Consider the following 27,430-nt stretch of genomic DNA (forward strand, 5'->3'; position numbering starts at 1 on the left):
AAATTGAGCTTTCGGGTATTTAGTAGTCACGAAAAATTTTAATTGATCGATTTATCCAATGTCTGTGAAATTTAGGACCCCCCCCCCATACACAAACCAGTATATATAAACCATGAACGACTTCACCAAATACCAACTCTGGCCATATCGCTATATTGCAATTTACTGCCATTAATGAGTTTGGTTGGAAATGAAGGCGCCATCTGTCGGTGGTCGCCTCAAACCTGTTAGGGAATATAGATAAGCTGGAAATTTGGCCAAAATAAATCTACCGCTTTATTTTAAACTGCTGGTCTTCCTCTATTCCTATCACACAATTCAAACACCAACTCAATATCCTCTCTCTACCAGATTTTCAAAAAAAATATTTGAGAGTATACAAAGAAAACCCCCCTCCTTGCGCCAGGCGAAGTAATAAAACTGACCAGACGGTGGGCACAATTTATTAAAAGCGAGGGAAGACAGATCGTTACTTTTTTCTTTTTTGCTCCAACTCCTAATGTCTGTGCTAGACATATGTCAAAATGTCGAAACGATTCAAGTTCAAGATCATTGTATAGCTTTTTGGAAATCATCATCCTACTCCCCTTTCCGCCTGGTCTGAAATTCTGAATGAGAAAAAAATTAGATCAGTCAACTTCACCTTTGACGCTGAGGGCAATGCCTTCCCACGCGTCCCCCCCCCGTATCTCCGCCCATGGTGTGAACTCCCAGGGACTCCGCAACTGCTCGAGGAAAAATATTAAAAAATATAATAAATTTGAAAAAAATGATTATTAATATTTTTGAATAATAAAAACAAATCAGTAACTTTGATGAATAAATAAAAAATAGGCCTACGGCCATAGAAATTATATACCGGAAAGGGCTCCGTGGGTAAAAAAGGTTGAGAACCCCTGATGTACCGTACGTGTCTCTTATCGGGAGATCTGTACCCTCCAAATGCTTACAATGTGTGAACTATCTTGCCCTTTGAGAGGATAACGCTGAAAACATTGAGAGAAGAAAAATTCTGAAAGGACATATGGCCGTCAAAACAATTGAAACCGGTTTCTTTTGGGGCTCACCGCGTCTGCGTATTTTCAGAAACAAGCAATAAACAAATCACTGAAGAGTCCACTCTAAATGGCCATCAGCCAGCTCACTGGCTATTTTTGTATATGACAGCAATCTCCCAAAAATTTATGGCTATTGCGGTGACGATATGCAAGAAGAACTGTTGCAACAACGCGTTTTCACTGTATACAAAAACACGCTGCGCGTTTGATGGAGATTTTTTCAAAATATTCGGAGTGTGAGTTGAAGTGAAAACGTCGAGTAATTGAGGTTTTGCGTCAAATAAATGAATTATTTTTAACATTAAAATGCATAGGAATCAATTGCGACGGAAGCCAAACATCGTATAAACGTGAAAGTCGTATAACCGAGTGACGTATAAACAAAGAGATGTATTTCTCTTTTATTTCTTTCTCTATCTGTGCTGTACCTTATCATATGTTGTTTGAATGACGTCACTCTAAAAGACAAGGGTTATGGGATTGGGGGATTTTAAAATTCATTCTTGGTCTCTGTTGGAGTTCAAAATATTAATATTTACATTTTTCTTGTGACCCGTAATAATTCCACCGGATATTTTTATATTTTTGTGCATATTTAAATGAGCAGAATTGGTAGTAATTTTTCCGAAACTTTTTGAGGATGACACCTTCGGACCCTTCGGATGAATCCTCTCAGTCAATGGAGGTACAAAATAAAGAATTTTATTTTATTTTTTTTTTTTATATTTCTTTTTTGAGGATCAAAAGTCATTTAGGGGAATAGGCACCAATGTAGAAAAAACTTTGATTACGAGAAGCAATCGCTCACCCTGCTTCTCCCACCTCCCCGGCTACGCCACTGATGTAAGAGGAGTTAAAAGTTAGTGGTACTTTAAAATTCCGTTAGAACTGAAAGAATTAATAGTAATCAAGTCATCATTTTTTAAAATCAAAAACGTTTTTGAGAAATGAATTTTATCTAATGATGGCTGAAAGACAAAATTTGTGTTGGTCTAATACAGCACAGCAGGATGGGAGCAGGATCGACCTTATGGAAGGTGCACGCTTGAGTTAGGAGAAGGGCACAATGAGTTTCTTCTAGAGAGAAAACTCTTCAACTATAACCTTCAAAAAATATTTTGAATTAACAGAAACGGATTAAGTTAGCATATGGACATCTATTTTAGTTCAATATTTTATTCATTTTACAAAAATATTAAACCACTTTAGGACCAAGGACGTAATATTGCGTCCAAGTGCCAGTGGAATAAATTCAAACACGCCTATCTGTTTTCTTTCCTCTCTCCTCAACACCACAAAACTTTGTTGCAACCCTGTGAAAAAAGTTATTTTCATCTCCGCGATGAGGAGGTAAAAAGCCTCTATTCTAAGGTTAAATAGGTTCTACTATATACCACATGTGCATAAGAAAGGAAAGAAAACAAGAAGGTGAGGGGTGAAAAGAGCAATGTACTTCATACACACACGCTCCAGGTCACCTTTTTCATCACTCTCATGCTTACACACTCTCTAAGCCACTCTTATGGTCATTCACTGACCTAGTCCCTCGTTCTCTGGGTCACTCTTTTAGTCACTCACTGACTTGGTCCCTCTCGTTCTCTGGGTAACTCTTTTGCTCACTCCATGCTCCCATAGCGTATGCTCGAAGTCACTCACTGATTTTATCTCTAGCTCTCTAGGTCACTTTTATGGTCATTCATATGCTTGCAGGCTTGTACACTCTCTATGTCATTCTTTTGTCCACTCATATGCTTAAAAACTCTCGAAAGGTCACTCGTTCAGGACTTAAGAGCAGCATGGGCAAGGCCGTCTTAAGAGCATCGTGGGCCCCCCGGACCAAATTATTTTTCTGAGGCCTTACCAGGCAAATTCTCGCCCATGCCTTAAGACGGCACTGACCGTGGGCTCCCGGACCAAGTGATTTTTCTGAGGCCCTACCTGGCAAATTCTCGAAAAATTCAATTACTTTTCATTTTTCTGAGGCCCCCCTCATATCTTGAGGTCCACCGGGTGGATCCAAGCGTTAAGACGGCACTGCACTGGTTTGTCATTCCCCGACATAATAGTTCCTCGCTATTTAGGCAGAATCGGATCTATGGATTTACCACGTGGGGGGACTATACAAATTTTCTGCGACCACTCATTCCTCAGAGTTGCCGCCACCCGGATTCGCAGCCCTGGGCTATAACCCGCTAAGCTTCCCTCTAGTTCCTGCCCAGTCCAGAACGTCACGTTTCTTTCCAGCCAAGGCTGTCCAAATCACGGTTGAATGTAGTCACGATCAAAATCAGTGTCGACATCGATCTCAGTGTCAAGAGATCAGCCTAGACACGTGACATCCTGTATAATTGAGCCGGAGCTCGAGGGGATGATTTTCTTCCTTATCAGAAAAGTATTTGTTTACAACATGGCATTTAAATGTACACAAGGGGTTTGATAGCTTCCGGACGATCGGCCACGAATTAAGGTTTTTCTCCCCGCGTTGAATAAATTGCAGTTCGTTTTTCGAAGCCGAAGATGAAGCTGTTGAATAAAAATGTCGAGAAAGACGGCAGTGGGTGAGTAACGAAATTCCTCGATGGCGAAAGTAATGGCCATTGTTATGTATCCCCCCTTTGACGTTATATGTTACTGCCAAAGCCCGAAGCGCGGCCGAATTGGCCAGAGACCAATTTTCGGAATTGATTCGGGCTTTGGCCGGCCAATTCGCGAAGTGGCCGGACATCCCTGGCCAAAGTTCGATGTTTTGATGTAGGGCTGTCCGGTAGGCGCCACATCCATATTTTTCATCGCCAACGTGTGATACATGGCTATGTGTAATAGCTGTATTGGATTATCTCCATGTGATGGGAGAAAAACTATAAAAATAATATAGATATATAGTTTTCTTCTCAAATTTTGAAGAGAAAAAATTATTACAGCATCTTGTCTGGGGTTTTATGGGCATAATTATCATGAAAGAATGTACCAACTGAGCAATTAGTCACATGACCTGCCCCTTAGGACATACATAAGTATGCCAACTTAGCGATAAACCCTGAATCATGTCTTTTGTTATCAAACTTTGACGAGAGATCTCTACCCACTTCACGAACTGGCAGCCAAAAGCCTGAAATTGGTTGGGTCAATGTACAACAAAAATTGACCAATCACAAACTAGCTGATTTCAGACTTTGGTGGTAACATACATATGCCAAAGCATAATTATAGGATGGGAAAGAGGGGGTATGTAGTGGGCGGATTTTCCCCAATTGTTTACATTTGCTCATACTAAAATCAATATTTTCCCCTCCCCTTCAAACTTCGAATTATCCAAATTAAATAAGAAATGATAACATTAAATTGGAAAACTCAAGGGCAGTTTCTAAAAGTCTGAATTATCCATTGAATTAACCAAGTTCCACTGTATATCAGGGTGCATAAAAAGGTTGAACAATTGGTGATAGTAGCAGCTCCAGAGGGGGGGGGGGGGTTTCAGTGGGAGCAATTTCCCCTCTGAAGAGCCGGATAATATGAGGGAAAATTTGTCTGTCCCAGAAAATATGGCACAATCCTACAAAACTAATTGCTCCTAGCACGTTGTTCTCGATCTGCATCTGGGGGGGGGGGGAGAATTGGAGGGAAAATTAAATGCTATGTTGCCGAGGCAAAAACCCAAAAGGCCACATAACTGTAGAGAGTCTGGTCTCTTTCTCCAAAATGTTACAAAATGACTGACTTATATAGAATCACACCTGTTAAAAGATATGGAAGGCTCTGAACATTCCCCTAAAACTAGAGTTACCAGATCAGAAAACTGAGAAGGGAGGAAGGACACTTGCGTGTGCACACCTTTTTTTAATGTGACTTTTCCCAGTTTTCACGGCAATGGTGCTACTACGAATCACGATTGAGTGTTGTTTCCTGTTTTCTTTGTTTTTCTATGTGAAGGATAACAATCCCACCCCCTCTTCCTCCCTATGTTCAGCACATGACCTCAGATGGTGCAATGATTTTCTTAAAATGGATGTTGCGGTTTTCTTGTTCCAGAGCTGTTTTTTGGACTGTCTTTTTCCATATTATCCTGAAGCAGACCTGCAACTAGGAGGGAGCATGTAGGTCTGGTGCCTCAGGTGCTGGGGAGTTTCCAAAATGTGTACTTGTTCCGGCAGACCAAGCATTTAGTTGCAGCTCCGTCATGGAGCAAGCTAGGCCGTGGTTAGAATAGTATCCATAGTATCCACTGCCCTGTTTGTAACTTTGTTCTTGTATTCTGGGAATTTTGACGGTGATTGGTCAAACCCTGTAAAAATGTGTAGGAAAAAACATTCTCCCAAATACATGTCAATTAAGAAAGATAATATGTTTGAGAGTGGGAAAAATATTCCCCTGAAGAAAAAGTAATTATTAAGGAAGCCTCTGAAAAGGAAGACAAAAGGGTGAGTTTTCTGAAACTTTGAGGATGTCTGGTAACACTATCTAACACCTGTTGCCAAGTTTTGAGGTGGTTGTTGTTGTTACACACCCACAAACTTCTCACTTGTTGCCAAGAGCTTGTTCAGAGCTCAAGTTTCCGTGTATATCAAACAAGCTTTCCTCTGACATTTCCAGCTTGATGGTTTGACTGAAGCTTAACATCAAAATTATATCATTTTTGATGGGTTTTTCTTTATATCGTTTCAGTCATGTGACCCTCGTGCCAGAGGATTCTGATGACATGTGGCATGTTTATAATCTGGTTGCCGAAGGAGACAGCTTAAGAAGCACCACAATAAGGTAAAAAACTATTTTAAATTAATGTTTCATGCGAGTTGTGAACTATCTTAAATTTAAAATGATTTCAGTCATTGATTTGTGATGTGAAATTCTAAATATATATATACAGTCGGTCCCACTTATAACGAAGAGCTCCTTATAAGCAATAATGCTCATTAAATCCGGTCACTCTTTCAATCCATTTTCACGTCAAAAGATGTTTCAGAAATTAAGTGCTTTTAGCAAATATATTGTGACAAAAAACCGATTGTCACACTTCTGGTACATCATGAGACAACCCAACGCAACAGAATTTGAAAATTAACTCTGAGGGGTCATTCAAGTATTACGTCATCATCGATTGGGGGGGGGGTTTCAATTTGCTGACTTTAGGAGACAAGGGGGGAGGGGGGTTTGGATAATGCTTATGTCATCAACCACCCTTTATGAAAATATGAGTTAGGATTTAGAGGGGCAGAGCTGATGACGAAATTTTACTGACCGGGGGGGGGGGGGGGGTAAGCGTTTTGCTGACTTTTGCTGACAAGGGGTGGGGGCCAAAAATGGCTAAAAATTAGCTTATGCAATACTTGAACGGCCCCTGAACAGTTACTTTCAATTTCAGTGAATGAATTGAAATTTAGAAATTTTGAATTGAGCAACGTTCTTAGTCCTGATTTTTAATTGATGAAGATCAGTTTATCATAGTCGAGTGTTTGATGTCAGCTCATCCATTCCTTTACCTTAAGAAGTCTTAAGTGAAAAAATGATGAACTTGGAGGACTGGAGGGCTATCCCATGACTATAACATCCTAACTTATGATATCCCTAACTGGTGGAGTTAAAAGTCACAGTGCGAGACTTACAGCAAGTTAACAGGGAAGTGACAGACTACGGCCAAATGCAACTGCTCTCTCATCAAATATACCACACTATCAAACAGCAAGTACTTGTTTATTATGATTATTATATGGCAGGTTATTATGTCTTAATTGCAATCAATTAAATGTATCACCTGCAGAATTATCGACAAATTCATCAAGCCTGTTATTTAAGAATTGCCTTGTATATGACTAGAGCAGTGAAAATTGTATATAACAACAATATAACTCTGTCCTGTGTAGTCCTGATGCCTTTTTCTCAAAGTTAATGTATTTCATCTATTGCAATTACTCCTTTATAATGTTTCTTCAAATGTTGTAACATTTTTCTGGTCCATTGAGTGTCGTTATGTGTGTTTTTGTTTGACTGTATTTAGCCTACATGATAAGTTCGTAAACATCTCATTTTTAATAATCTTTGTCTTTTTATGATATACTGAATAAAATTAGTTTAGTCTCTGGAGAAACTGAATGCAGTGCTTATCCTGCATATAACGTTTTTCAAAAAGCTATATTATCAAAAATCATTGTGAACGGAGAAAACACTTTAAACAGGAAATCTCTATGAGTATTAATAAGAATTGGGAGACCATAAAAATAAGTCCTATTAAGTGGAACAGTGTTATAAGCAGGATCCACAGTACATATTTTCCATAATTCAAATGGCTCTTTTTCTTGCCAAACAAATTCACAGGAAGGTGACCACTGAATCGTCTACAGGCAGTGTAGGCAGCAATCGAATCAGGACAACCTTGACAGTGAAGGTTGAAGACATAGACTTTGATACGCAAGCATGCATGCTGCGAGTGAATGGTCGCAACATCCAAGAAAATCAGTATGTTAAGGTGTGTTATATTCTCTTAAAATTTATAATGATGATGATGATTTTTTTTTCTATCGCTATGTTTAAAAATATATATAATGTATTCTAATGAAGTTTTTCCTACGATTTCAATTTCAGATGGGTGCCTACCACACCATTGATTTGGAACTTAATAGGAAGTTCACTCTGGCAAAGGAAGTATGGGATACCATTGCTCTCGAGAGAATCGGTAAATTGCCATTTTCCTATAAAAGTTTTTTCTTTATTTTTTTATGATTTTAATTTTTCATCTTTTTACAAAGAATGAAACTTAAAAAATTAAAATAGTCAGCCCTCTGTATTCGGGGATTTCACATTCTCGATCTCCTTCCTAATTTTCTGCGAAAATACCATTGCCGTGCTGATTCTCGTATCGAAACAAAATATAAATTGCACGTGTTAAATAAATATTTTAAAAACTACTACTTTGAAGTTTTTGCTAGTGCTTTTGTCTTCTAACTCCACATCTACTTCACCAAACACCAACTCTGGCCATATCGCTATATTGCAATTTACTGCCATTAATGAGATGGGTTGGAAATGAAGGCGCTGTCTATTGGTGGTCACCTGAAGTTCATTAGGGAAAATATCTTATCTATACCCTCCCTCGTGTTCGAACCCAGGACCATTACAGCAGCCTTCCCAGTGGTAGACGAGCATCTTACCACTGCGCCACCTCCACATCTAGCATTCAGCTGCTTGTTCGGACGTTATTCTAACGTTTATGGCTCGCTATACACATTACTCGATGATGATTGTGCAGGCATTTTAAAAATATACAGATGCGGGAAACCTCTTAAAATCATGATGAATCTCACCAATGCAATTAGCTGCATCGCTAGAACATCATGGAAGCTATGAAGTTGAAAACATCTAAAATATTGGAAGAACTTTTGGCCACAATGTGTGCCCGAGGACACATCTGTTTCTACAGAGCCAGCCGAAAACATTATTAAATATATTGTTACGGTGGCAAAGCAGGTAGTCTTAATCAAACTGACTGAACCTGAAACTGAAGCGATACAGCATGATGATCAATGTTAAGAAGTGGACAAGTTCATTATGAGCAACACAGCACATGAGCTACATGATAGTTTAAATCAGCAATGGATTGTTTTTAGAACATAGACCAATCTATGGCACGTTTTCCACTTGTAGAAAAATTGGTAGAGAAAGCCTTGTTACCATACTTTTTCTTTCAAACCGAGCAAAGTCAAGTCTTTATCAACTATAACCAATTGCCCCTGTCGAGGGGCTGGACCTTGTAGGAAGCTACCATACTATACCAAATTAAATAAAATGAAGAAATGGCTGGCAGACATTAAAATATTCTTTCAGAAAACATTGCTGAGAATCACTAGATGCCCCTTCTTCTGCCACACAAAGCAAATATGAACGAGATGTCTAAAAGAACTAAAGTTCATGGTTTGTGTTATTCACGGATTTTCCATATTCGTTTTCACCCCCAGAGCGTAACCTCCATGAATACCGAAGGACAACTCTATTTAAAATTGTGGAGTACCTTTTTTTGTCTTTCTACTTGGGAAAGGTTATTAATACTGTTGTTCCGTTTTTAACACCAAATTTTTGTGATTCAAATCATGTTGCTCTACTGAGTTTTATTGTTTGTTAACTCGTCCTGGACTGGAGTATGCTGCAAAGTTGTGGAGACCATATCTACGGAGGGACATAGACTTGGTTGAAGGGGTGCAGAGAAGAGCTACGCGTGTCCTTGTTGACACACAGGGCTTGAGTTATGAAGAAAGACTTCATTTTTTGAATATTTTTACATTGGATGAATGCAGGTGTTGTGAAGACATGATTGAAGTGGTCAAAATTTTCAGCGGGATGGATAGGATGGACCATGAATTATTGTTACACCGTCAATCGACTGCTTTTACAAGGGGATACCAGTATTGATTTGTGAGGGACAATTCTAGGTTATGGTGTCACAGGGAATTTTTGTCTAATAGGGTTTTTAATAAATGGAATAGCTTACCCTCAGAGGTAGTAAATTTTAACATAATTGACATGTTTAAAAAGAAATGCAATTAACATGTTGAGGTAAATCGAGAAGCTATCCGTACTTTGATAAGATAACAATAAATATTTTTTATGGACACTGTATTATATTTTATCATGTATACATTGGATTGTCTTTAGATTTTATAATTGCATTTTTAGTTGGGTTGCCGTATTTTAGAAATGGGCTTTCACATTCGTTATGGGCTTTTTCTCAGCCACCTCATTTCTTTATTGTGGCCTTGTATTTGTATAACTTCTAACGCATTCAGTTATGCATTGAGATAAGATAGTTAGGCTGTAGTAATATTTAGGCTTTTCTAGTGTAAATGTATATAGATGTATTTTTTATATTAAATACATTCTTAAGATTGGTTTCTCTCCTATTTTATAGTATACAGAATAATTCTTTTTCTCTTATATTTGTTATTGTGTCTAGGCCAGTTGAATGTAGAGGGTGCATAAAACGTTGCCCATGGGTTGAAGGAACGCAGTTTTAGCTACACAAAACGTACAAATAACTGAATATTCATGAATTCATCTTCACTTACTATCCAGTCATTTGCACTGTGTAATTAGTTGAGTTACATCGTTTTCTTTCAGGCAGTTTGAAGTTAGGGTGTATATAGATAGGGGTAAGCATTGAAGTACAAAAGAATTTGAGAAGGGCCAGAGTTAATGTTGCTACCTGTCTTTGAAGTAGAAATTCCCATAAATATTTCAGAGGAGTAATGGGTGGTAATAATGCCGTATTAATGCATGGGCCCACCCGGGACCACCCTGGGGGGTGCCTCAAAAGAAGAGAAGCCTCACAAAAATGAGATACCGTTGAATTTTCAAGGAGTATGCATGTAAATTAGCCTGCTACGGCCTTAGAAAAATCACTTGGCCCATGGTGCTGATGGGTGGTTGTGTATCAGAATACAAGGGGATGGTAACTGTGAGGCTGGAAGGGGGGTAACTATAGAAGATTGTATGGTTGGAGGGGGGGGGGGAACTGAGCAACATGGTCTGAAGAGATTTTTGAGGTTTCGGATTATGTGACTGTTTTTTGTTGTTTTTTTCGGAGTACTAGAAGTAGGATCCATAGTTTTGGGGGTTCATTTTTGGAGGTTTTTAGCTTCACTGATGGGTGGCTTTGTGCATTTGAGTACATCAGATGGTTTTTTTAAAATAAAGGAATAAGCGAGAGAACTGAAAATTTTCTTTAAAAATGTATTTCTTATATTTTTATATAGATATGGCTTGTGATCCTGCCCAACATGCGGATGTGGCAGCTGTTATCATGCAGGAAGGGCTTGCTCATGTTTGCCTGGTGACTCCAAATATGACGCTGGTTCGTGCCAAAATTGACATTCACATTCCAAGGAAGAGAAAAGGAATGTGTGCTCAGCATGACAAGGTTAATAAATATATTTATCATTTGTATATTTTTAAAATGAGTACATCTTTTTTTAAATTTCACTCATGATTTTTGAGTTTGGTTTTCTTTTCCTGTTGTGTTACTATGTTCCATCAGCCTGGGGCAAAGGGTGCATGACACTGGACAGCAAAATTGTATGGACTGCAGAACGAGGTGAAAATTGGTGCCATCTTAACCCTTTAAGCGAAATAGCCAGATAGCCCACCTCCATAAAAGCCTCTTATTTCAGTATTTACAACCCTAGATATTTTATAAAGTTGATTTCTCAATGGAAAACATTTTCCTATACCCCCTTGGATTGCACCTGCTGAAAATCAGAAGAAAGCCTATTTCATTAAAAAAGATATGACATTTTTATGGGGGGTTTAGTGATTTCTAATTGTCGCTTAAAGAATTAAAGTATGGGCCCCCATTGTAATGAGATCTGATTGCAGTTTCTGAGAATGAGTACATAAACTGGCAAGTGTGTTATTTTTGGCAGGAACGGGGGGGGGGGGGTCAGAAAAATCACTTTACCCAGGGTTTGTGTTTTTTTTCAGAGTCGTCTTCTGTGCATCAATGACAGGGTTCCCAGTGACCTGGAAAATCAGGGAAATAAAAAATGGTTGGGGAAAATTTAAAATTTTTTGGCAAAACTTAGGGAAAAATTCCATGATGAAAGGTAAAAAACAAACTGGAAAAAATAAATTTGATATTTTGAAGGTGAAGTTGTTGAATTGTATTTTTTCCTTCCAGAGTTTTGGTCAGTGGAATTTTTGAGTTTTGGTTGAAGCAGATTTTGCTCTGAACCATGAATGCCTTTGCATTTCATTTTGATCAAAGCTCTGGCTTAAATTTATATCACACCATGTAAGTCTTATTAACAAATATTGTAAAGGTCATCTATAGCTTTTTTTATTACTTGGCGACAAAAATGCCTAAGCCAGGCCATCTAATTAGCCCATCATTGGTCATAAAATGACTGGTGCCACTCGAATGAGGGGTCTAGAGTACAAGGGATGTAAGTGACATATATCTAGTTCTGAGAAAAATGGGTTTAAAGTTAAATGATAATGTATAAAATTGTGTGTAAACTCCGCAATATTGGTTTTGTGCTTACACACATTGAGTTTTGGTCATACAAAGTAGTTTACAGCACATTTAAATAATTTTAAAATTTTATGCTAATAAACTAACCATTTGATAATGAGATGTTGCATGTGTACACTTTTGTGGTCCAAACTATTCTCCAGATTAAAAAAGAGTGCAAAAAAGTGTAATGTACAAATCTATATATATAAAATTGATTTTCTGTCTGTGTGTGTATGTTCTCTATGCAAATCTACAATTTTAGATCGATCGTCACCAAATTTTGCATATATACCAAATGGGACCCGACTTGAACGATAGGCTACTTTAAAATTTCATCAGAGCAGGGCAAATGCCCCAAATGGGCAAAAAACTGTTGGGCAATAATGGTTTCTGGGCCTCAACAATCACTTTCCGAACGTTTACTTTGGTTACCGTGGTTCCCTAGCAATGCGTTTAAGACGTGTATGTGCCTTTACAATGGTTTGTCATTTCTTCAACACTGTCAGTATATGTATAATATTTATGCCTTTATAATGGTTTGCCACATTTTCAATACTCCCAGTAATGAGATTTTTTGAATGACGTCATAATCATCATCAGCATCGCTTTGAGGGTCAGGAAAAGGGTGATCCTCATAGAAATCAGTGCTAAAATTGCCGATTTTAATGTAGAAATGCGGAAATTTGGTGGGGTTTTCCGCCCCATCAATAATTTTGAAAATTCTATTGAATCCTCGATTTTTGAAATATTGAGTTCACTTTGAGAGATATACGAAGCCCAGAAAATTAAATATGAAGTAATTAGCCGGACCTACTTTTGAGTTGGATATCCATGCAATAACAATGATTTCAACTTTTTATTTACATCTTCTCAAGCATGAAAATTAATGTCTCCGTATTGTCTTTTGATATTTATTTGCATGAATTCATGTAGGTTAGGATATTTTAAAATTAGTTATGACCCCTTAAAAAGTGGATCAAAAAAACTCCACAGCTTTAATTAAGCATTTTTTGAAGCAGAAACAGGCAGAGATGGATAACTTGAAGTTCAGGGGTGGAGGTTTATCAAAATACCTAGCGCCCCTTAAAAAAGGAAAAATATATATTCATTTCTACGTTTCTGTAAATCTAGATTTAATTATTTCATGAATCGCGAAGTCGCTATATTGGTTAACTTGGACCCGGTTTATATGTCCCTCAAGAAAAAGAGAGGGAGATATCACGTGATCCAAAAAAGCCTCATTGAAGAAAACCCGGGCAGCGCCGGGTATTATAGCTAGTTACATAATACAATCTTAAATGACAACAATTTTATGAAAAAGTTAGTCTTTACACAGATGGAGGAATGTGACAGCAAGTCTTTTAATCAGAATCATATTCGTATACACGTTCATGTTCGTCCAGTTCTACGTCGTCCTCAGTATTTTGTTCTGACACATTCTCTAGGGTAAAAGTTTGTCTTGGTTGGAATTTGATACTGAAGAGAATTGTAGAAGTAGTGGTGCACAAATGGTGATGGTCCTGCAGGTTTTTGAACTTCATATATTTGCACTTCATGGGTTTTCAGTTTGGGAAACCTGAGAGCATCTTTTCCATCTTGACGTAACTTTGAGTTTACAACTACATTTTAACTGCATTCTAGAAAACTCTGCAATTTTACCAGAGTTTTCTTTGTAAAAAAGGGTCCACAGAGTTTTTTTTTTTTAGTGAAGTCATTGTATTTTCCATATAGCAGTCACTGTGTCTGTGAGAAAATACTCAATTAACCCTTTACGCAGCGATTAGAAATCACCAAAACCCAACTAAGTGCAAACTAAGGGTATAGGGAAAGGTTTTCCATTGAGAAATCTCAACTTTACAAAACATCTAGGCTTGTCAATGCTAAAATAAGAAGCTTTTAAGGAGGTGAGATATCTCATCATTGCCGCTTAAAGGGTTAAGAGAATCTAGAATTATGAAGTTTTCTTGATTCAAGCTCACCACCATAAACTTCCTATTAGCCTTGGCTGCAAGAGTTTCTTAATTTTTATTTTCTGCTTGCCGCCCCCCCCCCCCCCCCCCACAAGGTTATGGCTGACAGGGCTCGAGGGAGACAATTCTCTCTTCTTCTTTTTTTTTCGATGCTATAAATTAACTATACATTGCCCACATGAAAAGACTGACATGGAGGTCCACCAAAGAAGTCGGCCTAGCAGCCCTGCTGAAGGATGTGGCGGGCCCATGTTCTGAAACAAACACCTCCCAGTCACTTTTCTTTTTTGCGATCTCTGTTAACCCAAAATTCTAGTCAAATTCCATGAGTGAGCGTCCAGAAACTAGGAATTTGTGATCTAGAGTTTAGTTATTGGTATTACATATAACAAAGGGGGTCATTATGTCAACATCGAGAAGGGGGGGGCATCTTTAGTAGGAGTGCCGAAATGAGTCAGCGAGGAAAAGCTTTCCCTAGTGTGTGGGCACGCATCTGAACTGACATTCCTATTGATAAGTAGAATCTAGAGTTGAGTTATTAGAATCTAGAGTAATGACATTTTGATTCATCGTTACCACTAGTTCATCCTATTATTAGCCTTGGCTGCAAGAGTTTTCCAAGTTCTGGAACAAACACCACCCAGTCACTGTTTACTATATGATGGTGAGATTGAATCAATAAAACTTCATCTCTCGATTCTCTTATGCATTTCCTCAACAGCACAGTGACTGGTATATGGAAGATTCAATGGCTTCACTTCATAGAGAATGAACTGTGGACCCTTTTCTACAAAAAAAGCTTAAGCAACCATCTTGCCTTAGACTCATTAACATATCTGAAATCTAGAGAAACCATGATAAGGAATACGAGAGCTCAGTGCTTGGTACTTTGCAACAGCGACCTGTACCACTTCATTAATTGATGGTTAAACCATTAATTAATAAACTTAAAGCACAAGCTAAAAATATAGTGCGTTCAGTCTTAAGTGAAAAATGATCCATTATCCTTCAAATAGCATTGAAATCAGCAGAAATTGATTATAATCTATATATATAAAATTGATTTTCTGTGTGTGTATGTTCTCTATACAAATCTACAATTTTAGATCGATCGTCGCCAAATTTTGCATATATACCAAATGGGACCCGACTTGAACGATAGGCTACTTTAAAATTTCGTCAGACCAGGGCAAATGCCCCAAATGGGCAAAAAACTGTCCGGCAACAATGGTTTTTGGGCCTCAACAATCACTTTCTGAACGTTTACTTTGGTTACCGTGGTTCCCTAGCGATGAGTTTCAGACGTGTTTATGTTTTTACAATGGTTTATCACTTCTTTAGTGCTGCCAGTTATGTATAATAGTTTATGCCTTTATAATGGTTTGCCACATTTTCAATACTCTCAGTAATGAGGCTTTTTGAATAGATGTCATAATCATCACCATCATCGCTTTGAGGGTCAGGAAAAGGGTGATCCTCATAGAAATCACTATTAAAATTTAATAGTGATTAATTTTAACTGCATAAATACGGAAATTTAGTGGGGGGGGGGGGTTTCCTGCCACATCAATAATTTTAAAAATTAAATTGAATTCTCGATTTTTGAAATATGGAATTCACTTGGAGATACGAAGTCCAGAAAATTAAAAATACGAAGTAATTAGCCGGATCTACTTTTGAGTTGGATATTCCTGCAATAACATTGATTTCAACTTTTTATTTATATCTTCTCAAGCATGAAAATTAATGTCTCCGTATTGTCTCTTTTAATATTCAACTGCATAAACTCATATAGTTTAGGATGTTTTTAAAATTAGTTATGGGCCCCATAAAGTGCATCGAAAAAATTCCCAGCTTTAATTAAGCATTTTTGGAAGCTCAAACAGGCAGAAATAGATAACTTGAAGTTCGGGGGGAGGGAATCGAAGTACCTTACACCCATAAAAAAAGGGGGGGGACTATTCATTTCTACGTTTCTTTAAATTTAGATTTGTTTCTTTCATGAGTGGTGCAGGACGTCGCCATATTGGTTAACTTAGACACGGTTTGCATGTCCCTCAAAGAAAGAGGGAGATATCGCATGATCCAAAAAGCCTCATTGAAGAAAACCCGGGCAGCGCCGGGTATTGTAGCTAGTAATATATAAAGGGTTTATTTTTATATTTTGATTTTTTTTTTTTTTTTTAAAAGGTATATTTTTTACATTAAAAATGATTTTTTGATCATCTTGGGGGGAAACACGAGGCCCTCTGTGCTTTCCTCTGCATACACCTCTAATCCCAATACGCAATAGGAGAGGGGGGACAAAGAGAGCTGAGCGAAACAAAATTTTGCTGACTGAGAGCGGGGTCAAAGTTTTGCTGACTTTTTCTCACAAGGGAAGGGGGGTTAAAAAATGGCTAAAAATCTGCTGACATCATGCTTGAATGGCCCCCAAAATCAGAATTTGACAATGAAATTACTCTCGTTTTTCCCTCAGCATTATTGCTAAATACCGTCAAATGAGTGACATGGCTTGACAAGGACAAAATGTGTTTGAGCAAGCAGGAAGCAATTTCTTTCTTGCTCTTCCACCTCTTGTGTTGCTTGACTCTAATTCCACATAAACATGACTGTATTTCCATGTTTAAGATTATGAGCACAAAAATTGTGAGTTGATAACTTTCAAGCATGGGTAAGCTCTAGAACAGCTCAAAACTGGCATTGGGAGCATCTTTTTTTGGTTGAAACATGCTGCGACATGAGTGCACAATGAATATAACTGCAATATATCTCTTGTGCTCCAAACCAAATAGCTGACTGATGAAGTAGTTTTTCTTTACACCACTAGAATTCGGCCCCTATTTGAGTACTATGCATACCTTTTGTGCTCCAAACAAAAAGAAGTTTTAGCTTCATTCTCCCCTATGTTTAACTCTGGATTTTTTTTAAAATTGCACTTATACCCCTTGTGCTTTAGACCCACCACACAAACAAACTAAGAGATTGTGCTGGAGTTTTTTTTAACAATCACAAGTAGAACCTCCCTTAACAGACGCTTCCCATTAGTGGATACCTCCCATTAACGGACACTTTTCTGATCCCCGGTTCTGTGAAATAGGGCTTTAATGTATTTCACTCCCTGTTAGCAGACAGTAAAATCTGACAATTTTTCCCCAAACTCTGAATTTTTGTTCATAAATCGAGAATTTATTACATTCAACGGTAATAATTTTGTATAACTCCAAGTCCATATTGGTAAATATGTATGTTATCGAGTAATTACTTGATTAACTGAGCATAATTACGGTTCACGCGCAATTCTGATTCCGAATGGTAATGTTAGTTTTGTTTGCACATGTTGATATGTATGAAGAAAGAAAACATAATTGATAATGTGTTATGAACGTTTATTTCTTCTTCACTCTTATTTTAATTCAATTTAATTTTTATTGGATAATATGTGTAGTGCATGTATGTGTAAAAATAATTGATTGGTTTAATGAAGAAAACAAAGGTTATAAATTTTTCTGTATTTACCAGGTTTTCCAACTTTATTTGGGAATTATGCATAATCGCCGGTAAAAGTGATAAATGTAGTGAAATTGAATCAAATTTTCTTTATCGAGATGATTGATGAGATTATGCATAACTACCAGTGTATCATTTTTACAAACAGTAATATATAGGGCCAATTGCGACTGAAGTCAAACGTCGTATAAATGAGGTTCTACTGTATATCGTAACTCAATAGCGGATACTAGATATGGTCCCATGGATGTCCGTTATCGAGAGGTTCTAGTGTATTTCCTTATAACTTTCCACACACTTATGTCTTTTATTTGATTATCTGGAGCACGTAATGAATTCCAATTTATAGTGATTCTTACTAATCATCATTCATCTTCTTTTCTCTCTCTCTTTACAGGGTTTGCATAAATTCTACGAATCTATTCTTCAAGCAATCCTTAGACACGTGAATTTTGATGGTAAATGTATAATATTATGTACAACATAAATATAATTAATTCTTCTGCGCTTTAACAATTTCAATTAAACTCATTGTATATTTGTTAAATCTGAATGTTTTATTGCACATTATAGGTTTTTTCTTCTTTTGAGAGATTGGAATGAAAAAAAAAATATATATATATATTGCATTTCAATTTTTTCATCAAGTTTTAGGGGCATACAATGGTGGTTAGTGATACAATGACACACAAAAAAACTTCCATGTTGTCAAGTATTTTTAAATCTTTGTAAAACATTTCGGGAGAACTTTTGCATGTCATCCCTAGCAAAATGGCATACCACTAATAGACAGATAAATTAATTACCCCCCCCCCCCAAATAGTAGCTCTTGGATCTGATGAATTAAGGGTTGGAAATTATTGAGAGCAGTTCCCCCCCCCCCCCAAAAAAAACCCCCATGCTCGCACACTTTTCCTTGCTTGGGAATTACTAATGAGTTGCTAAGTAACAATTCTAACAACTATGTTACAAGGAAACAGTTATTTTCCGGATATTATGCTGAGATGTGTCATCACGTCTCCGCCGGGACTCGAACCCAGGCCCTCTTGCATACCGGGTAAGCATGCTACCATCTACACCACTGGAGACACATGAATCTGCCTTCCTAATTTCACGCACTGTGTCATGAGGTGCTGAAGTAGAGGCTACTAATGCCCTGTAGATGGTAGCAAGAGGTATGCAAGAGGGCCTGGGTTCGAGTCCCGCCGGAGATATGATGACTTTTCTTTCCGAGCTCACCTCAGCATAATATCCGGAAAATAACTGTTTCCTTGATATCTCTGGCTGAGAAAAAAGCCATCAACTATGTTACAGTTAATTAAGGCCCCATTTTCAACAATAAATTTGAACAATGCTTTCTACTACCCACACTGCTATTTTTCATATAAATATGAGCATAACTCTGACAACATAAATATATTAAAGTCCTTTGCAAGGGGGAAGGGAACAGGAAATTTGCCTCTCCCCCCCCCCAAAAATGTTAGAAAATAATTTTTATAGAACAACATGTTAAATGTGTATTCTATCACCTTGATCTCACCCGAAATACTCTAATCGTTCCCCCTCCAAAATAAATTTCTGGCTACAGCCCTACATAGAAGTTAGAGCTACATATGTGCACTCGTGCAACACGTTCCTGCAGGTACCAATCCGTTATACATTCCCAAAATTATCGGGTGCAATGTACAGTTAAGTATTACAGTGATATCTTAGCTAATGAATTCTGATTAATTAGTACCAGAATTACGTTTGTGAGCTGAAACAGAATTTTCCGTATAATTCTATGGAAAATCATTTTATTCATTCCAGAAATTGCCCGAAATTTGAAGATAAGTTTCATAAAACACTAAAAGACGCAGTAAAAAATACAAATAATGACCAAATTCTGAGGTAAACAATTTCACAGTTGGATGAAGAATTTATAGGAAGATGAAAATACTCTGGGCGTATCTTCTATTTATATGGTATACAGCAATATTATTATCACTATGTATGCTATGTAGTAAAGTTTGTGAGCCATGGTGAAATAAAAGTGTTTGAGGTGGTGTGCTATGTGATATACTCGGCTCATTTCTGCCTCACATACACGTGGATGGAAAAGTCCTTAGAATGTCCAGTCTGAGGTTTTTTTAAATGTATTTTCACTCAGCTCAATCATTTTACTTGAAATGGCTCAGAATCCTTTCTGAAAGAAATTCTTAGAAATCTCTGGAAATTCCTGGAAAGAGAATCGCTTTCCTAGAGAAAAGTGATTCCGAGGTAGAAATAAATTAATCTTTCTCAAGTAACTGTTACTCATTAGACTCATTTTGGTTAGCATAGAAATTTAACTTACAATTTTGACACTGCATGCATCCATATCAACTAAAATGTTCATTAGCTGAATCCCTGTATTCGTTAGCCAAGGCTAAAAAAATCATGAAAACATCTTCATTAGCTGAAAAATTTGTTAGCGAGATAGCATTGTATATAAATATTGATAATAGTCAAACGATGTAAACATCGTATCACCATTTAATTTAGTTTTTTAACTGTTTATGTTTTACAGATGAAACTGTAGAGATTACATTTGTGTCCAGTTTCACCCTCCCCTCCCCCTTTTGATTTGACCCCCTCCTTCTTCAGTGATGACCAGAGTAGTCCAAGATATGCCCCTGATTCTAAATGCATACTCAAATCAGATACAAATTCCTTTTTTTTTTCTTAAGCCAGCATTTATACTCTACGCAGTAAGTTGCATAGTACTCCACACTGAGTACACAGTACTCAACACTGAAGGTGATTGTTTTATGTGATTTTCAAACTTTGAGGTGCGAAGAATGTGAGATGATCTCCCATTTGAAAAAGTCTCTTTACAGAGAACAGGCAGCCCTTCAGCACGATATTGAAATGGAAGTTGCGCAATAAATGGATTAACAATGGCCACACCATTAGAAGATGAAACACACATAACTCTGACGACGGGGATAAATTAGGCCAACTCAGAATATGCATTCCAGCAGCTATCAATTCATTAGAAATTTCCCAGAGGAATGTTTATGATGTGTGTGTACAGTTATGTAGTAGTATTCTTCCATGGCAAACATGTAAAAAACTTTTATCTCAAGAAGCATTATGCAATCATATATTTGTCGATGTATGGGCTTCTAGTAGCCACACAAAAATCAACGAATGTGAATGAAATCCAAGATATAGGTGTTTCAACGTATTTGCTCGAGAATGGAAGGAAAAACAAAATTCCTAGCTTTCGGCGGTTATGATTTCAGCAACAAAATTTTGAGGAATTCAAATGGTAACACATATACGTGGAAAATTGTACTTTCAAATTGTTTGAACATTGTGAATTGCTATTGTTCTATTTTCAGTTGTGAAGTGCGTGCTTGTTGCAAGTCCAGGTTTTGTCAAAGTAAGTATTCGATTCAAATAAAAGAAACCCTCTTGTAATAGCCAAAAACTATATATATTATTTTTAAGAAGGCAATTCGAATGATGTAAGAAGTATTTCTCTGCTTATTTTAAATTTTGATATCGCTTATTATTTCAGGACCAGTTTTACGAGTACATGTTTGAACAGGCCGTGAAGTTAGATATGAAAGTCCTTCTGAAAAATAAAGGTCGGTTTCTCCTAGTTCACTCGTCATCAGGATTCAAGCATTCTCTAAAAGGTAAATATGTTTCACCTATCTATCACTATTTATCTGTTCGTTTTCAATTCCACATGCAGCGGTTTTTTTTTTAAAAAACAGTTTTAATTAATTTCCTATAATAGTTTGTGTGATGTAGTTTGCATTTTCTCCCAGAAGTGCTTGCTGATCCAGCCGTAGCTGTAAAACTAGCCGATACCAAAGCAACGAGTGAAGTAAAGTGTTTGGAGCAGTTCTACACGATGTTGATGAATGAACAGAGCAGAGCATTTTACGGAATTAAACATGTCGAGAAAGCAAATGAAGCTCAGGCAATTGAAATTCTCATGATAAGCGATAAACTTTTCAGGTTAGAAAAATTTGTTTTTTCATTTAAATGCTTTTGCTCATGTTCAAAAAAACATTCAAAAGGATTGTTAATATTGTGTGCATATCATCAAATAGGTCCTTCATTTAGTATATCCTAGTACTGTAGCGGACATTGGAGGTGTATCTACTTTACTGCACACTAATTCCAATCATATCGTCATATGGCAGTTTCCTACTGATGCGGTTGGGTGGGAAATTGAAAGCGCCATCTGTAGCTTCAGGCTCGGTAGGTAAAGAACTTGTTTTCCATGTTCTTTTCCCAAATCAAATCCATGGACTCTGACGGTAACTTTCATGTTGGAAGACAAGCATCTTACCACTGCACCACTCGTTCTAGAAATGTATCTGGAAAGGCTTGAGAGTGACAATAATTCTAATGATGATTAGCACAAAAAAATCAGCTCACAGTGTTGTGTCAGCTTGTGTATGCATGTATGTCAACTAAAATGTTTGTTAGCTGGGGTTTAAAAATAGTGCAAAAAATGGTTGTTAGCCGAAAGCTTGGCAGGTGGTCAGACTTCACTCAGCGAAGCTAAAAAAGTTCATTTGTTTATCCCGATGCATGATTTGAATATATTACAATGGAATTTAAGGGCTTGCATCGAGAAGGAGGTTTAGTTCTCAATTTTTCTTCTATTCTGCCAAGGAGTCGTCCCTTTTTTTTTTTTTGCACCAATGTTATGATGTTACCTTAACTGTGCTGGAGTTACCTTCCTCTAGCACCAATCAAAGAAAATATATTTTTTCAACAAGGAAGTGGACTTGAAAATGCACTCCACTTCGGCAATGCACTTCGTGGAATTGCCGAAAATGGAGCTAATAATTTCTTGATACGAGCCCTTCAATTAGGAAGTGGCTGCTTTTTAATATTTAAAAAAATTCTATTTCTAGGTGCAATGATGTTGCACAGAGAAAACGTTACGTATCTCTCGTTGATTCAGTCAGAGAATATGGTGGTGATGTCAAACTTTTCTCAAGTATGCACATATCGGGAGAGCGTAAGTGTCTATTTGAATTTCCCATTAGAATTTAAATAACCAAAATTTTCTGTCATGAAGCCGCCGTTTATATACTACTACTGCATTCAAAAAGTTCAGATACTTATTTTATTAGAGTCTATATTTACTAAGAATGAATATAGATAGAATCCCTGTTTATTTGGTATTGCTTTCCTCCTCCTAACCAGATCATGACCTGCTGTTCTGTCTCAATGAAGAGATTTTACCTGGGACAAGCTGGGAAATGTGTGTGCATGTGTTGTAAACTAACTTGAAGCTTGTTTCTGTGTAATGCTCGTTATGATGCTGCCATCTGCCATCAATTTTTCCAACTACGACTGATGTTTCCTTCAAAGTAACTACCCTGAGCAGTTATGCATTTTTGCCATTGTTCATGCAAAGATCTAAATAGGGGATTGCAAGTCTTTTTTGCACTCTCAAGTGCCTTCGTGGCTGCACTGCTTCAGAACCTGAGAATCATTGCCTCATAAACAAATTCTTTATAAAGGAAAAAAGAAAGTCACATGGGGCAAGATCGGGGGAAATGAGCTGGTTGTGGAAGTATCAGAATGGGATGTTTTGACAGGTAATTAACACTAAAGGGACCCGAGTCCTTAAACGTCTGCAATGACCGCAAAGCAGAATATGCCGTAATGTGTGACGTACATTGCAGAACTATCAGTGCTACTGCAGAACAATCAAGAAGAATTTTAAGGAAAAGTTTAGAAAACTCTATTACTGTGATTTTTACAACTTCTACTACTAATTGATCGTACATGCCATCTTTGGCTTTTGGAGATGAGATGTCGTTTAACATTCTGGAATAATATTGAAGTATGGAGAATGCCAACATTTAATTTATTATATTAAAATCAACAAAATCATTAGTGTAAATGGTTAAAAACAACTAAACATAATTGTATCAATATGATGGGGGAAAAATCAACAGAAAGTAAAAATCGACAGAAAAAAACATGTTATATATCAAGCTATTTATACTCATTGTGTGGCTGTGGCCACACTTGAACATTCGTAACGTTATTACAGTTAACATGCACAACGGTTAAGAATAAAAATGTATGCAAAACAGTCAATATTGCGATTCAGCACCACACATTCCTCTGCAGAATTCCTAATGAACTGGTGTATGCCAGAAGTGGTTTTTACGGCAGACCATTTCCAATCAGTCGAGGGTTCAATGCAGAACAGTGCAAAACATTCTGCTTTGGGGGCACAATGATTTGGTGAGATGCAAGCGACCAGAAGTTTGGAAGACCAAGTCATGGGTGCTCCATAACAATAATGAGCCGGCTCACAGGTCCCACCTGATGTCAGATTACTTGTAAATCACATTCCGATACTTCTACAACCAGCTTATTCCCCCGATCTTGACCCATGTGACTTTTTCCTCTGATAAAGGATTTGCTTAAGGGTAACGATTCTCTAGTTCCAAAGAAGTGCACAACAAAGGCACTGGAGGGTGTAACAAAAGGTGGCTTGCAATCTGTATTTACATCTGTGTACGAACAATGGCAAAAATGCATAATTGCACAGGGTAGTTACTTCGAAGAAAACACCAAATAAACAGGTTCTATCTGTATTCATTCTTCCAAAATGAAATAAATCTTGTAACTTTTTGAACATAGAAGTAACTTTAAAACTTTTTTTTAGCTCTTGGCGTTGATTCAGTCACAGCTTATATCAAATTACTTGCTTGCATAACAATTCTAAATTTGAGGCATTCTAATACCTTTTGACAAATCTTTTTTTTCATCGAATGCACTGTGAAAATTCTGCATTACGTTACCCTCTGTAATATTACTCACTGTCCTGGTGCACTTTTTCATAGTAATATATTCATAACGTTAATATATTCCATCTGTAACTCCTTTATAACAATACATTTCTCCAGTCCCGAGGGTTATATGGCCATTTCATTGTAGTGAAAAAAAAAATACATATTTTTACTCCAAGATATAATTTTTAATCAGTAACATGATAGAATTCTTGGTAAAAACTAGGAAATTAGGCAAAACGTGGAAAATTTATTTTCATTCAAAAATTGAGTACTAGTTTACTTCTTGAATGAAAATTATGTATGTCTTATGCACTTGAGTAGCCGCTTCATTATGACCACCTCGTCAATATTTCTTTGGGCCACCTGTTTCGTTTATTACAGCATTGATTCTTCTTGGCATGAACTCAACAAGATGTTGATAAGTCATTTGTGAAATCCGAGACTGTGATGGATGAATAGCACTTTCCAATAGTGGGAGATTGAGCAGTTGTGAATGTCTGATGGCTCCTTCAACCTCATCTGACAAATGCTCAATGGGATTGAAATCTGTGATTGTGGCGGTGGCACCAAAGCAAAGTAAGCTCTCCTTCACGCTCCTGAAACCAATCCTGTACAATACTGCAGGATGCACTATCTTGTTGAATAATAATCATCTGGGAATGCTATGGCCTGCTCAAGTGATCTGGGGTTCACTCAAGTAATTAGTAAATATGCCTCGGGTCCCTTAAGTACTCTGGGAATGTACTGTGCATGTCACATAAGTGATCTGTAAATGGTTTTTTACAAAATCTGGTGTGACGTTGTGAGCCACATCGGATGAGAGAGGGCCACATTTGGCCCGTGAGCCATAGGTCGAGCATGTATGGTCCACTGTATTTAGTATTCACAATCATTGAGCAGCTACAAATTTTAATGTGCTCATGTAAGTTTTAATCTAACATAATGGAGAAAAACCAAAGATATAAAGGTATTTGCCTTCATCTGCAATTTTTGTTTATTGCGTTAATATCAGGCAAAGGATTCAATTTTTTTTTTTCACGAATGTTAATTTCTCAGAACTTGACCAGCTGACTGGAGTTGCTGCAATTTTACGATTCCCTCTTCAAGAATTGGACGAAGAAGAAGCGAGCAGCTCAGACGATGAAAACTGACAACTAGAACAACTTCCAGTAAAAGTTATCTCAACCCTGTTTATCAAAGCATCGACCGTTTTCGTAAGGAAAGAAAAGACAATAACTGTGATATAGTAATTTATATTTTATAGAAGACGGTATCGCATGCTTTGTCGTGTATTTATGAAATGAATGTAAGTAAATGCAAATGTGTTTGCAAAAACATATATTTGTGCTTTTTTGTTGTTTGAGCAAGAAGTTTCTTCCAGTATTGATGTTTTGAAAAATGGTTAAATTAACTAACATGAAAAGGCTTAAAAATTATTTCAAGTAGATTTTAGATGCTCTTTACATGAAACACCAAGCATATGTAATACAGGGTGGTAATAATTAAACTGACACTAGGAAATGTAACTGGGGGAGGCAGTCAGGTGTAATGCCTCATGCTCCAGACATGGGGAAGCACAAATTTCACCTCTCCATTGTTACAAGAAGGTGTCAAAATATGTGCTTTTCCCGGCTGACCAGGCATCTAGTTGCCGTCCAGACTGACATTATTCAGGCCTACATAAAGCCTGTTCTGTTTGGAGTATTTTGTTGAAGCTTCACGTATAGGCAATTTTTTTTAATGGAAAAAGAAAACTCCACTTAAAAAATTTCAACTACCATGTAAAAAAGTGGTGCTCAAAGAACAAGAAACATTTAATCAATGTGCATTTGTGTCGGTTACATGTTCAAAGTGCGTTAAAACATGTTTCAACAATACTTATGAAAGGGTTTCCCAGGGCTCTTACTCAAAAAATCAGAAAAAGTAGGACGGGAATCTGGTCTAATCTAATGTTTCTTAAAGTATGTGTTGAGGCTCCTATTACTTTATATAATGTAAAATATCTACTAAACTATTTCGGGAAGCCACAGATGATTCATTAATTGGGTAAGGGAGCCACTGGCTTAGGCTGACCATATTTCCTTCATGGAAATTGTGATCCTTTTTATATGTCACCAATCATAGCAAAAAAGTTAAAGGCAAGTAAGGTTATTATAAAAGGCTAAATTTGCTGAAAAATCACTAATGGCAAAAAATATAGTTCTGCAACTCACAATAGATGTATAAAAATTTTAATTCAACACAAAATACGAGACTTGAACGGGATATCCAAATTTCACTTAAATCACATTATGCCCCGCTTAAGTCCTTCCTATTTATGATGCTCACCAAGTTTCAGGTGAGTGAGCGTTTTGCAAGGCCAGACGTATTTATGCCAAAGAATGAGATGAACTGTAGATTTAGATCAGGGAAAAGTGCTGTTTCCTTAAACTTATGGAAAAGTTACTTTGTGTAGAATATCACTTTTGTTTTGTCAATGCAGGAGGACGGCCTTTAGTCTTTCTGGTGCCTACACATTCCAACACATCAATTCGTTAGAAGTTCCACAAAGGAATATAGACGAGGTGCATGTCTGTTTTTTAATATTTCTGGTGCCATACAATCCCTTTAATTTAAAATTAGAAACTACTGCTCAGGATTGGCAAATTGACTTTCTAATCGCTGAAAATGACAGCTTATTCCAACATGATTCATCAATTTTGTTTCGTTCTCGAGCTGTTAAAGATTTTCCTCAACCCATTATGAATAACTCGAAATTTGAGACAAAACTTTGCAACAGCCGATACAATAAAGCCGTTTTTTTTCTTCCCCTCTAATCTAGCAGCGACGAGTTACTGCACAAAAGCAGCAAAATTTGCATGATAATGTACACAATAAATCTAGGTGGCTATCATTTTGGGACTCTAAAAAAATTATTGAATATTCTCTCTTATCCTTTGAAATTTTAACAAAAAAAAAATTGAAAAAGATTTAATACAAGTTAGGTATTGGTGTCATATAGCAGCTTTTATAAGGAACAACTCATATTTAAGAGAAAAAAAAATACAGGTGGTTATTATTTTGGGACACACCTTATACTGTTCTGGTCCA

At 37.1% G+C, this 27,430-nt stretch overlaps 2 protein-coding genes across 3 annotated transcripts in view; one reads left to right on the forward strand and one right to left on the reverse strand.

Moving 5' to 3' along the window:
- The window catches only part of LOC149075202 (Na(+)/citrate cotransporter-like), a 58,073-nt gene extending 38,082 nt beyond the window's left edge, over nucleotides 1–19,991 (reverse strand). The window contains exon 1 of the mRNA XM_089242482.1: nucleotides 19,867–19,991. Coding sequence (XP_089098608.1) covers nucleotides 19,867–19,908 — 42 coding nt within the window. The 5' untranslated portion in view covers nucleotides 19,909–19,991. The remainder of the gene's footprint in view (nucleotides 1–19,866) is intronic.
- Nucleotides 3,460–25,675, forward strand: pelo (pelota mRNA surveillance and ribosome rescue factor). Of its 2 annotated transcripts, none has more exons than XM_089242483.1 (11): nucleotides 3,460–3,616; nucleotides 5,721–5,813; nucleotides 7,368–7,518; nucleotides 7,635–7,725; nucleotides 10,796–10,959; nucleotides 17,929–17,989; nucleotides 20,897–20,937; nucleotides 21,076–21,196; nucleotides 21,332–21,524; nucleotides 22,436–22,542; nucleotides 25,397–25,675. In XM_089242483.1, the coding sequence occupies exons 1-11, from the start codon at nucleotides 3,576–3,578 to the stop codon at nucleotides 25,489–25,491; spliced, it is 1,158 nt and encodes a 385-aa protein (XP_089098609.1). In that variant the 5' UTR covers nucleotides 3,460–3,575; the 3' UTR covers nucleotides 25,492–25,675. The 2 variants fall into 2 exon arrangements, with proteins under 2 accessions (XP_089098609.1, XP_089098610.1); XM_089242484.1 differs by having other exon boundaries at nucleotides 21,335–21,524.
- The last annotated feature ends 1,755 nt before the right edge of the window (nucleotides 25,676–27,430 follow it).

Source organism: Pholcus phalangioides, unplaced genomic scaffold, assembly GCF_987345545.1.
Source record: "Pholcus phalangioides strain wild (caught in Gottingen) unplaced genomic scaffold, Ppha-v1.0 ptg000015l_1, whole genome shotgun sequence".
NCBI lineage: Eukaryota > Metazoa > Arthropoda > Arachnida > Araneae > Pholcidae > Pholcus > Pholcus phalangioides.

Excerpts from the sequence above, each read along its gene's own strand:
- pelo (XM_089242483.1), top strand. The coding sequence starts at position 3,576 with ATGAAGCTGTTGAATAAAAATGTCGAGAAAGACGGCAGTGG. Across the intron at positions 5,814-7,367 it reads TTAAGAAGCACCACAATAAG|GAAGGTGACCACTGAATCGT; the intron begins GTAAAAAACTAT and ends ACAAATTCACAG. Across the intron at positions 20,938-21,075 it reads CAAGTCCAGGTTTTGTCAAA|GACCAGTTTTACGAGTACAT; the intron begins GTAAGTATTCGA and ends TTATTATTTCAG.